The sequence below is a fragment of the Sinocyclocheilus grahami genome, unplaced genomic scaffold (assembly GCF_001515645.1).
Source record: "Sinocyclocheilus grahami isolate Dianchi unplaced genomic scaffold, SAMN03320097.WGS_v1.1 scaffold93.1, whole genome shotgun sequence".
Lineage (NCBI taxonomy): Eukaryota > Metazoa > Chordata > Actinopteri > Cypriniformes > Cyprinidae > Sinocyclocheilus > Sinocyclocheilus grahami.
The window spans coordinates 93,012-105,772 of record NW_015505272.1 but is presented as its reverse complement, the minus strand read 5'-3'; the positions used below and the strand labels follow the sequence as shown (position 1 = coordinate 105,772).

Genomic DNA, 12,761 nt, shown 5'->3' with positions numbered 1-12,761 from the left:
AAATTATAGAAATTAATGCTTTAAATTGATCAAAAGTGATGATAAAGGCATTTATAATGTTACATATAAAGATTTCTATTTCAGATAAATGCTGTTCTTCTGAACTTTCTATACATCAAAAGAAACCTGGAAAATTCTTCTCAGCTGTTTTCAACATAATAATAATAATAATAATAAATGTTTTTTGAGCAGCAAATCACAATATTATAATGATTTCTGAAGGATCATGTTTGACTGGAGAAATTATGCAAAAAATTCAGCTTTGAAATCACAGGACTAAATTACATTTTAAAATATATTCAAATAGAAAGCAGTTGCTTTAAATAATAAAAATATTTTATTAATTTAATTTTTATTTTAAATTGTAATAATATTCCCCAACATTACTGTTGTATTTTTTAATCAAATAAATGCAGCCTTGTTGAGCATTAGAGACAATCTAAACCTTTGAATGGTAGTGTAGTTATACATAAACACAAATTTATAATTTGCTTATTTGTTTTGCAACATATGAAATCATGACATTTCAAAATAAGCCTATATGTATTGTTTAATTGAAAAAACAACAACAAACTTTTATTAGCCTACTCATTTTGAAAATACAGTCGTTGTATAATGATCACAAAGATTTGACACACTTGTTCTGTAAACATTAGGCAAGCAACTACAGTAACACATGTGAGATACATCATTATTGTTAGCACTGTTTGTGTCAGGTGGAACACTAGATTATGAGATGCTGGCTGTTTGTGTCCTGTTACAACTGCGCCACCTGCTGGCTTTACGAACGTAATACAACTGCGTTACATTGACGATGTTATAGTGTTGCATTTCTCCAATGATTGTTTGGGTTAAAACAGACACTTTTCCCCAAATGTGTAACAAAACAGTATATATGTAACCCAAGGTCTGAATCCACGGCTGGCTGAAAGATGGTGAAAGTATACAGTTAGTTATAAAGTTAGAGTGAGTTACCGAATAAAAACATCCTGTCACACTTGGGAAAGATTCTCGGTGCCAAAGACTGATTGTTTAGGAGATTGTGAAGATTTCTCCTCTCTGAATTCTGCTGTATTCCTGCAGATGAGTGAACAGTGGTGTATATACTTTACATTTGATAAAACGAGGCTTATTATGGGTTTTACAACAACAATGTCACATAGACCCATGAATTTTAGCAATGTAGAGACTGGAGCAAGTTGTCACAAGGGCTATATCTCAGTAGTGATTTTATGTATAGAAAATACGTTTATTATCTCTCTTTTTGTGGTTTTGTATGTTTGTTCAAAACATGGTGTTCTATGACTGATTGCGAGTGTGATAGGCCTATTAGTTTTGCTGTATACGTTTTTTGCTCGACCAACGAGAATAGTTTCACCTTCCAAACAAATCGCTCTGGTTACTCAGCTAACCTCGGTTTCCTGAGATAAGGGAACGAGCGTTGCGTCGTTGTTTTGATGACTTGTATGGGGAAACTCCTGTTTACTCTGTTACTGAAGCCTGATTTGTTAAAGGGGTCATATGATGCGATTTCAGGTTTTCCTTTCTCTTTGGAGTTACAAGCTGATTGTGCATAGATAAGATCCCTGAAGTTGCAAAGACTAAAGTCTCAAAACCAAAGAGATATTCTTTATCAAAGTTAAGACTTTGCCATGCCCCCTTAAGGCTTAAAGCATGTCAACATATTCTGTTACACCAAATACACAAAATAATAATTTTGTTAATTAATTAAAAAAGCATCATATGACCCCTTTAACGTTTGTGTAGCTGCACAAACCAACGGCGCTCGAGCCCGCAAGAAGGGGCAGAGCCGACTGCTATATAAGTCGGCCCAGAGCGCCATTTCATCAGAATCAGTGACTGAAGCGACAGCCATCTATTCGGGTGCAGCTATAGCATGGCCAGTTACACAACGCTCGTTCCCTTATTTCAGGGAACCAAGGTTACGTGAGTAATCGGAGCATTTCCTATTGAAAAGTAACTCCCGTTGCGTCACCGTTTTGATGACTTGTATGGGGAATGCATCCAGTAACGCCGTGCTATAAGTGTCAGGGGCTGGCGTCTGGTGTTCTCCCTCTCACCACCAGAGGTCGCCATCTCCCATCCTACAGTGACAATAAGAAGATGCAGAACTAAGCCTGCTCCGCGAGCCCAGCCAGGAACACACAGCGAGGACCCCATAAGCCTGAGCCATAAAGAGACCCGAGAACATTCTGAGGTCTACTTGATATAACCCTGCCTGCCCGAAGGGGGGGAAATGTAACATTAAGCAGATAAAACCTGTGTCTGCAAGGCAGGAACATCCAAACTGTAGAATCTAATAAAAGTAGACACGACGACCATCCGGCGGCCACACAAATCTCCCCAATAGAGATTCCACTGGACCAGGCCTAGGAGGAGGCCATTCCTCTGGTAGAATGGGCCCTCACACCTATAGGGCATTGCACGCCCGCTGAGGCATAAGCCAGGGCTATAGCATCTACAATCCAGTGAGATAGTCTTTGTGACCGGCAGTCCTTTAGCCCTTTAGCCTCCAAAGCACACAAAGAGCTGCTCTGTTTTCCTAAAAGACTTAGAGTGCTCAAAGTAAACCCGCAGTGCATGCCCGGACTGGGCACAACAAGTTGGGGCCCTGTTCGCCATCCTCTACGGGGAGGGCCAAAAGGGAAATGACCTGGAGTTAAACGGAGTTGAGAGCACCTTCGGTACATAACCGCTGCGGAGTTGGAGAATGACTTTACAGTCATTGGGTCCAAATTCAAGACAGGAACTGCAGCACTGACAGCACTGACAGACAGAGTTTGCAAGTCACCTACTCGCTTGACGGACGCTAGGGCCAAAAACAAGGCGGTTTTGAGCGTCATGACCCTTAAGCCGGCTGTTTGAAGCGGCTCAAAGGGAGGGCCCTTGAGGGCCCCCAGGACTATAGACAAGTCCCAAGCTGGCATAGTCTTAGAGCGAGGAGGATTCAACCGCCGAGCACCTCTAAGGAATTTAATGACCAAGTCGTTTCTGCCAATAGTCTGGCCAGCCTTGAGAGAATGATTTGCCGCGATGGCTGCCACATAGACTTTGAGCGTGGAAGAAGTGCGCCCCTTATCCAACAGCTCCTGTAGAAAAGTCAGGACGTGGGACACGTCACATGAAATCGGATCCTGACTTTGTGCTGATCACCAGTCACTGAAGACTGACCACTTAAGAGCGTAGAGGCGCCTCGTAGACAGAGCTCTAGCCTCTAAAATGGTATTAGTAACTCTCGTTGGGAGCTGGCTAGGCTCCCATCGAGCGGACAGGCATGAAGGCTCCTCAGTTCCGGTTGGGGATGCCAAATCATGCCCTGCACTTGCGAGAGAAGGTCTTTCCTCAGTGATATCAGCCGTTGATACGGTCAGATACGGTGCTGCAGACAGCAGCTGGATCATCTTTGGAAACCAAACTTGGTTCCTCCAGAGAGGGGCGATGAGGAGGAGAGAGCATTTCGTTTCCCTGACTTGCCTGATAACCTTGGGTAGCAGGGCGACCGGAGGGAAGGCATACAGATGGGTGTTGGGCCAATCATGGGCCAGAGCATCCCGCTGCTTTGAAAAATAGGTTGTGCAGTAGTTGTCTTCGGAGGTGAAGGCTGTCAGGAAGGTCTTTAGGACCAGACAAACAGCCATCATTTCGAGGCAGTTGATATGCAGACATCACTCGTGGGTCGAACAGAAGTCATACGCCGGGTTGCCCTCGTACAGAGTGCCCCAGCCTGAGCTGGAGGCATCTGTTGTGACGACCTTCCTTCTGGAGGTCATTCCCAACTGTACGCCTGATTGAAACAAGCGAGGAGTTGTCAAAGGGACCACAGCTTTGAGGCAGCGATGGGTTACCTTGACATAAGCGAGGTCCAGGCACAAGGCGTAGGACGGAATGCAGGTTTTTAGCCAATATTGAAGGGGCTGTATGTGTAGCAGGCCCAAGGGAATAACTGAGGAGGCCGAGCATCCTCTGAAATGCTTTGAGGGGACGCAAAGTCCCCAGCTTGAAAGACGCCGCCGCTCACTGTATAGTCAGGGAGCATTCTGGTGTAATCCAAGCTCGCATTTGAACAGAGTCTATGACTGTTCCCAGAAAGGACGCTTGTTGTCTGGGAATCAGAAAACTCTTGGCCTGGTTGATTTTCAACACAAGACGCTCTAGGTGGTTGAGCAACAATGACCTGTGAGCGATCAATCTCCGTTCTGAGTCGGCTAGCACTAGCCAGTCGTCGAGGTAGTTCAGTATGAGGATTCCCATCTGTCTCAGAGGGGAAAGAGCTGCGTCGACGCACTTTGTAAAAGTGCTGGGGGCCAGGGCCAGTCCAAACGGAAGGACCGTGTACTGGTAGGCCACCCCCTTGAAAGCGAATCTCAAGAACGGTCTGTGACGGGGCGGTATTTGGATATGAAAGTAAACATCTTTCAGATCCACAGACAGAAACCAGCTCTCTGGCCCTATTTGCATGAGGATCTGTTTCAAAGTTAACATTCTGAACGGCTGTTGCATGAGAGCCTGATTCAGACGTCTGAGATCGAGAATTGGTCTGAGCCCGCCGTCTTTCTTGGGAACGAGGAAGTATCGGCTGTAAAAGCCTGACTCGCTGTACGCTAAGGGGACCGTTTCCATGGCACCCTTTGCAAGCAGTGTTTTCACTTCAGCTCGGAGAACATCTGATTCGTTGTCCTGCACCAAAGTCTGCACAATACCTCTGAATACAGGTGACCTGCGAGCGAACTGGAGCGAGTAGCCTCGTTCTATGGTTTTTAGAAGCCAATCTGACATGCCAGGAGTGGCTCTCCAATCCAGTAGCCGGGGCGGCAAGATGTTCTATTTTTATTAATGACATGTCGCTGCCCGAAGGGTGAGAACTGGCATTTGTGAACATTTTTATCGAAGGCAGCCCGCTGCCCAAAGGGGGAGAGCTGACATTCGCAAATGTTTTTATGTTTATTAATGACAGCATGCCGCCGGAAGGGAAAGAACTGACATGTGTGAGTGCAGGGAGAGGAGAAATGCTCTTTATTGTATTTGGGTCCGCTATCAAAGTGGTAGTTTGGGGCACACGCTGAACTGGCAGGATGTGCCCTGTTAAAAAACTCCAGCACTACGCTAGGGTGGGGAAGGGATACTTCCTGGCCGTTAGGGGGTGCTGTTGAAGCCCAAGCCGAGTCCCTTAGGCAAGACCAGGGAATTGAGGAAGGCAATTTTTTTCTGCGTCCCTGATGTCCGTCAAGTTTAGCCAAAGGTGGCGCTCCAGCACCACAAGACTAGCCATGGCCTTGCCTACTGCCGGCGTCGTCGCCTTGGTAGAGCGCAGGGCCAGATCTGTCACTGTACGCAACTCCGTGAAGGTGCCCTGATCCCAGCCAGGGAGCTTGCAATACCCCTTTTCATCAGCGCCGTCAACGGTGGTGAGTGCCGCTGCAGTAGAGGGGTTCACATGCGCCGAATAAGGAGCTCGCCATGTTTTAGTGAGCTCTTCGTGGACTGCAGGCATAAAAGGAGCTGGACGCTGATGGAAGGAAGGCTGACGATGACCACTAGGGTTGGGTACTGAAACCCGGTACCAATATGGCACCGGTACCTATGTAACCGGTATGTACTAGAACCGAATCAGAACGCAGATTTCGGTGCCATGCCTGAGTGATCGATTGAAATATTTGTCCTATGATTCTCCGAAATGGATGTAAGAAGCATCATCACTGGCACCGCACGTGAAAAATAATTTCCCGACTGAGAAAATGCACGTGAACTCAGGTTGGAAAGCTCTAATAATAAAAATCTAACAAATCTTTGTAGTAACACGAGTGTCCATGTTGTTTTCACATTGTGACTTAAAAGCACAACTCGGGACATGAGAGCATCCGAGGAGCGCGTGAATGCAGTAATTACACTTGCTATGATGGCAGCAGGTAGCCTTCCGTTAACTAAGCTAAACATGCTTAAATTAAAATGCCTAAAGCTAAACTTCTCTTGTATTCACATTTCTAAACTTGTTGTCCAACAAAAGAGAACGTTATAAACTTTGTAATCCACAGCACCAGTCAAATGCTTCCTTTTGTGATCTGATGTGGCTTCTTGTCACAGAATAAGAGAGAAAATATGTTCCATAGGCTACTTTAAAAAGAATACATCGATTAGCAATGGATTATAAATATACTTAATTATTATGAAAATACCAGAGATGGCTTGAATAACACAGATAAACTATATTGTCTCAGTCGAGTGATTATTGTATTTGTTTTATCATTCAAAAGGTTTATATGCTCTGTTTACTCAGTTACAGCTATAATAGCGATGTCTTTATCCATATTAGGGATTTCCTGGAAGGTCATGAGTTCTGCTACTTCTGTGACTGGATATGTGGATTTTCTGTGCAAGGGCGCCCTCTGGTGTCCAGTATGAATGAAACAGACATCATGTGTTTATAGTGTTAATGGCCAATCCATCATGTTTTGGGCAATTTATTATTATTTTTTTAATAAGTATCGGTTCAGGCATCGGAACGGTGTTAAAAGTATCGATTTGGCACCGGTATCGAAAAAACCCAAACGATACCCAACCGTACTGATCACGCGAGGCCTAGTTCCTCCACAGCACGCGTGAGAACACGGATCAGCTCCGAGTCTACGCTAGGCCGCGTAGACTGAGATGGAGGGGGAGCTTCGGGCTCTTCGCCGGAACATGCCCACTCGTCAGCATCAGATGCTGTCAAGGACATGGAGTCGTCGATGGCTATCTCTTCCTCAGAAGTGCCGAAGGAAACCAGGCCGCTCGTGTCCGATGAGGGGTGCTGGTCCTCACATGCGAAACACACGGGCGACATGAGGCACTGCGGGGAGAGTGAAGTGCGCGGGCGCTGGGCCAACACAACAACACTCGTGCCCGAGAGAGGAGACCTGCTGTTCCACTGTTTCCTTCTTTTGGGAGAGAGAGGAGTTGGGGGAACTGAGCGGGGAGGACCGCCTTCATGGAAAAAGGCAATCCGCAAACAAAGACGGGCAGTAAGTATGTCCTCGCAGTAAGAACACAAAGCCTCGGTGAGTGCAGCCTCTGCGTGGGCCAATCCAAGACTTGCGACACACTCGTGACCATCTGCTGCACTTGCGAAGCGACATTTGAAACAAAGCGCTTAGGAAATTTGCTCAGGAAATTTGCTCTTAGTCCTTCGCCGGATGGCCACAGGAGAAATAGTCCACTGCCGGTGGCTGGCTTCAACGGCGGCAGCGTAGAGCAGGTTGAGCTTCTAGCTTCGGCTTTGGCGCAGAGTCAGCGAAGAGATGGTCTTGTCGCTGAAGGAGAAGATTCTGATGAAATGGCGCACTGGGCCGACTTATATAGCAGTTGGCTCCACCCCTTCTGGCGGGCTCGAGCACCATTGTTTTGTGCAGCTACACAAATGTTAACAAATCAGGTTTCAGTAACAGAGTAAACAGGAGTTTCCCCATACAAGTCGTCAAAACGATGACGCAACGAGAGTTACCTTTCGATGGGGAACCACAGCAGGATCAACCATTGTGTCTCCGAGCAAGACAAAAAGGTTCTCTTTACTGAATGAATCGGTATGTTTGAACAAATTGTTTGATTCACTGACTCACTCATACAGACTGTCACCGCCTACTGGCTAAATTATGTAGTTGTATGATTCACTGTAAATTCTGTCACTAATACACAGGTTATATATAATTAAATTACCTATTTGTTCTTTCTTAATAATAATGGTGGAAAGGTTAAATGATTGCAATACAGACAGTTAACCCCAGCCTCTCATATCTTAGATGAAGTGATAAATCCATACCTTGGTTCTAGAATAGGGCAGGGATCTAAAAAACATAAAAGTAAACAAATGCATGAAAAATCTGTGCATTTACATATAGTTATATAATGTAAAAATGTAAATCAACAACTCAAAATGATCCCTGTTAATTTGAATCCCTGAAAAGATCCCTGTTAATCTGATCCCTGAAAATTTACTCAAGTCATCAAAGATGTAGCGGAGGTTGTTTCTTCATCAGAACAGATTTTAAGAAATATAGTATTGCATAACTTGCCCACCAGTGGATCCTCTGCAGTAAATGGATGCCATCAGAGTGCAGAACATGCAGCTTTTCACTTCACAAGATGTTAATTGATGGATTTAAGTCGTGTGGATTACTTGTGGATTATTGTGAAAGTTTTTATCACCTGTTTTGACTCTCATTCTGACGGCACCCATTCACTCCAGAGGATCCACTAAATTTCTCCAAATATGTTCCAATAAATAAAGCCACTCATCTATATCTTGGATAGCCTGAGGGTGAGTGAATATCAGAAGTTTTCATTTTTGGGTAAACTATTCATGCGCTTGTTCTGTGTGTGCATGTTTTTTTTGTTTATTCAGCAAACTTTACAGGCCCTATTTAAGGTCACATAAACATTAAACATTAGCCTAAGTGCAGTTTATTCCTGCTCTTTTGCAACGTGGGAGTCTGAAATAAAGTTTTTGTTCATTATATCATATGCAAACTTACCAACATCTGCTGCAATGACAATGGCCTCGTCAGAAAAGCCCAGAGATAAAGCAAAAGATCTGAACTTCTCTATTAGTTCCGGCCTTTGTATGGATGACCGTCCTAGGAGAATGTCTCTGACAAATTATTATGCTTCATTAATATGTCAAACACAAGTCATATAATTTATCAGTGTAAACTTACCGTAAAGAGCTACTTGAGTGTATTCTTTGTGCATGTTCTTGTATTTAAGGACCAAACTATAATCAGTGTAATTGGTCTCCACTATTGTGATGTCTTTTATTATCTTGTGCCCTTAAAATGACAAAAAGTCAGACATATCATGTTATTCATTTAAAGTTAAGGGATTGGTCTGATATGTTTATGTTTGTGTACCTGTCATAAAAGGAGTTTATAGTAAAAGAAGTAAATGACTAAGTATATACAGGCTAAATCCTTCATTAGATAAGGTAACAATCACAGGTTCACTTTTTTTCAGTGTACGTGAATTCAGTTCTGTTCGCACTACATTCTACTTAATATTCTGTATATATAATAAGTGAGAAGTAATCTCTTATTTTTCTTGTAGGTCTGATGAAAGAGTGCAATGGACTTAAATGCATTTGAAAGTTTTTGACATTTGCTAATGTCAAATCTCACATTTCAAACAGTTCTTAGTGTGAATAAAGAAAACATTTTATAAGAAGTGATCACAAAGATGTTTGAGAGAGGAAATGAGAGCTTACTTTTGCTGAAGTAAGTGAATTCTCCAGGAACATCTGTCTTCTCATATGAATAAACACTGATGGAGCATCCATATGGTCTGTTAGTTTAAATATATACAGAATAGGGATGCACCGATATGAAAATTTTGGCCGATACCGATAACCGATTATTCTTTATTTTTGAAAGCCGATAACCGATATGTTGGGCGATAAATCTATATCCAAATTGTTATATACTTTTTGAGAGCCTGATTACAAAAAAAGTCTCATCATTAAAAGCCACATCCCAAACACTTCAACATAAGCAGCCTAGTTTGAACGGTGTACGTTTTAAAAATATTTTTACTCTCCAATTACCAAATTTTGTCATAAAAAAGTCTTACAAATAAATAAAATAATGCATAAATAATGCAAACAATTCACTGGACATCATTACACGTGTAAAGAATCAAAATGAATGCGCCACAGATCAATAAAACAGAATTGTATATAATGTTATATACACAACATTCCCAATCATAGTTATTAATGTTGTGCACTGCTGTTTGAGCTGCGTGCGCTGAGCTAAAGATGATCACCGGTAAACTGAAGCGCTCTTTTAACTTAACCAAACGCATTCTATATGAGATAAATCAGATATACATCAAATAAACACAATATTACAACGTACAATTGCACAAAAGGCTGCAAACGAACAGCGCGCATCTGAAGTGTCTCTGAAGGAAATAATGCATTATTTATCGGCTTTAAGATATCGGCCAAATTTTCTTATCAGGCCGATACCGATAACAGAAAAAATTAGCATTTATCGGCCGATACCGATATGGTGGCCGATATATCGTGCATCCCTAATACAGAATGTTAGTACAGAGCTCAAATCTTTTGGTTAAATGTATTTTCCCATCACAATATGTTCCCCCTTTTGTTATTCGAGTTGGTGTGAAAATGTAAATATGGAACAATATCCTATCCAGAGTTCTGCACCTTATGCTCCACATGGTCAGATTCACATATCCATTGGCATCTGGTACTAGAAGGAACTGACAGGAAATGTAGTAAAGATGGTAAGCAGTTTACTAAAGGCCCCCAAGGGTTCTGTAGTATCAAGTGTTTTGTTAATTATGTACTGTTATTGAAAAAAAAATACAATGGTTTGAAAAAGAATCTGCAGTCATTTCACAATTTGTTAACATTAGTTAACGACATAAGTTAACCATGAACTAACATTGAAAAATAATTTAAACCATTAAAACCAAAAGTTATATCTGTCAATATTATTTAATGGACCTGAGCTAACATGAACTATCAATGAACAGTTGTACAATGATTAATAAATGCTGTAATAAATGCTCATTGTTAATGTTAGTTAATGCATAACGTTAACTAACGGGACTTTATTGTGTTACTGAGAACTAGAAATGGTTTCATATTTTGTAACAAAATGTAATGTGGCACAAAGAGAAGCTGACACATGTAACTCAACCTTTATTTTGTTTTTTCTGTGAAAACAGCTTACTCATATTACCAATTAAAGCAGGAATTATGAATAGTTTTAAGATCACTGCATCTGTTTAATATTGAAAAACTTTGATTCGCATTCTTGTGTAGAAATAAAAGTTGATGAACCATGATCTGTTCTTTAAGTAAACTATGGTGATGTGAGAAACTGATGTCCGCCTCTTCACTGTTTGCTTTTGAATTTGAACTTTTGAACAAATGCTATATAAACATACAGATTCACTTGAAATGCCTCTGCTGTTAAATCAAAAACATTCATTCAATGCTTAAACTACTTACCCCCAAAATCTATTAAAGCACAACTCAAACAACTAAAAACTCATACTCACTTTCTCCACATCAAAGTTGGGCTGAGGTTCAATAACAAGCTGTGTGTTGAAACCATGTGTCCCCAAAAACATACAAAGCAAAAGTGCTAATGCCAGAGTCATGCTGAAAGTTCAAACACCTCTTATGTTGTATGGAAAAGTGAGGAACACAAAGCTAATGGCATATCAAAGAAGCAATGGGGAAACTGCTGGGTTTATATTTGCCAAAAACAAGGGAATGTTTGTGGAGGACAGGAGCCCGGCCCCTGAAACACAATGCATATGTACTGTCTGTTAACCACAGACCAGCAATACAGATTTTTAAAACAGTAACATTTTCATATGCTAGAGAATCTGACTTGAAAATACAGAAGATTGATGAAATATATTCCTTAAGGTATAATATACAGAGAATCAAAATGATTACAAAACGCATTTGTCAAGACATTCCACTGGTGTGTAAATACAGACAAAAACAGACAGTTAAAGACATTGCACATGTGACATTTACGGTTTTTAAAACAATCTTTGAACAACTCTGCTTGAAATTTTCCTCTACAGACTGTGAGGGTAAGATGACCCTGGACTTTGACTTAAATTGGCCTAACACAAAAGTTACGACACCATTCTCCACAAAAAAAAATCACCATTACTCTAGTGTACACTTAAGCCTGAAGAGTTCAATTCAACAGAGATTATATAATGACTGAATACCTCTGAAGAGACCTCATAATGTCTCTGATTGGTCACTTTCTCAGGCAGTGCATACTAACTTTATGCACATGCTTCAAAAGATACACTGAACTCTTCCAACAATAGCTGGAAGTCTCCAGTAATGAGACCACATAAACTATGATGGCTCATTACTGAACAATATTACAACACATGAAATGTCATTAGGTCTTGCTATAGCAAGGGGTGGTCCTCTAACAGCCCTAAAACAAAACAAAGCCAAAGCAAATGTTTAGCTTTTTAATATATTTAATCATTCTGCTTTCCTAGTTATATGTATTATTTACAGCTACTGTTGAGCCATCTCTAGTGCTTTACATAAATGGACAGCACAGTATGCATTTTTTATCCCCTCATAAAGGCAAACAAGGGCCCCTGAAAATCTGTTTGAGGTGGCAAATATTGTCCCTTAATTAAAAAATGATAAATTTTTTTGACAGTGATATATATGAAGTATGTTATTAATAACATTTTCTTACCATTTGTTTTATGCAAACAAGCATGCCATTACTGCCCTTTACATAATGTAGTTGTTTTGTAGAACATCAAACTCACATTTTTTTCTTAATTTGACTGTTTATGATTTCTTCTGTCATGACTTAGTATGCCATTTTTTTAGCCTTTAATTTGATAGGACAGTGTAGAGAGGACAGAAAGAGAAGTGGGAGATGGGATCGGGAAAGGTTCGTGAGCTGGGACTCGAACTTGGGACGCCCGAAGAGCAACTGTGCTGTATGTTGTTGCACTGCCCACGAGGCTATTGGCGCCAATGTTAGTCTTCTTCTTCTTATTATTATTCCACCATTATTCCAAACCTGTAAGACCTTCGTTCGTTTTCGGAACACAAATTAAGATTTTCTTTAATGAAATCCGAGAGCTTTCTGACCCTCCATAGACAGCAAGGGATTTAGCACGGTCAAGGCACAGAAACGCAGTAAGAATATCGGAAAAACAGTCCTTGTGACATCAGTTGT

General features: G+C 41.4%; 1 protein-coding gene across 2 annotated transcripts; it reads right to left on the bottom strand.

Moving 5' to 3' along the window:
• Positions 1–562: 562 nt before the first annotated feature.
• LOC107587556 (prostaglandin-H2 D-isomerase-like) lies at positions 563–11,261 on the bottom strand. Of its 2 annotated transcripts, none has more exons than XM_016275371.1 (7): positions 11,077–11,261; positions 10,214–10,269; positions 9,251–9,306; positions 8,709–8,819; positions 8,526–8,627; positions 7,814–7,838; positions 563–1,077 (listed from the first exon to the last, which is right to left on the bottom strand). In XM_016275371.1, the coding sequence occupies exons 1-7, from the start codon at positions 11,176–11,178 to the stop codon at positions 993–995; spliced, it is 537 nt and encodes a 178-aa protein (XP_016130857.1). In that variant the 5' UTR covers positions 11,179–11,261; the 3' UTR covers positions 563–992. The 2 variants fall into 2 exon arrangements, with proteins under 2 accessions (XP_016130857.1, XP_016130856.1); XM_016275370.1 differs by having other exon boundaries at positions 564–1,077; positions 9,251–9,327.
• Between the last annotated feature and the right edge of the window lie 1,500 nt (positions 11,262–12,761).

What these genes read in the sequence shown, in the direction of transcription:
- LOC107587556 (XM_016275370.1), bottom strand. Translation starts at nt 11,178, where the DNA reads ATGACTCTGGCATTAGCACTTTTGCTTTGTATGTTTTTGGGGACACAT. An exon ending in CACTCAAGTAGCTCTTTACG is followed by an intron (nt 8,628 to 8,708) that starts GTAAGTTTACAC and finishes ACATTCTCCTAG; the next exon opens with GACGGTCATCCATACAAAGG. An exon ending in TGTCATTGCAGCAGATGTTG is followed by an intron (nt 7,839 to 8,525) that starts GTAAGTTTGCAT and finishes TATGTTTTTTAG; the next exon opens with ATCCCTGCCCTATTCTAGAA.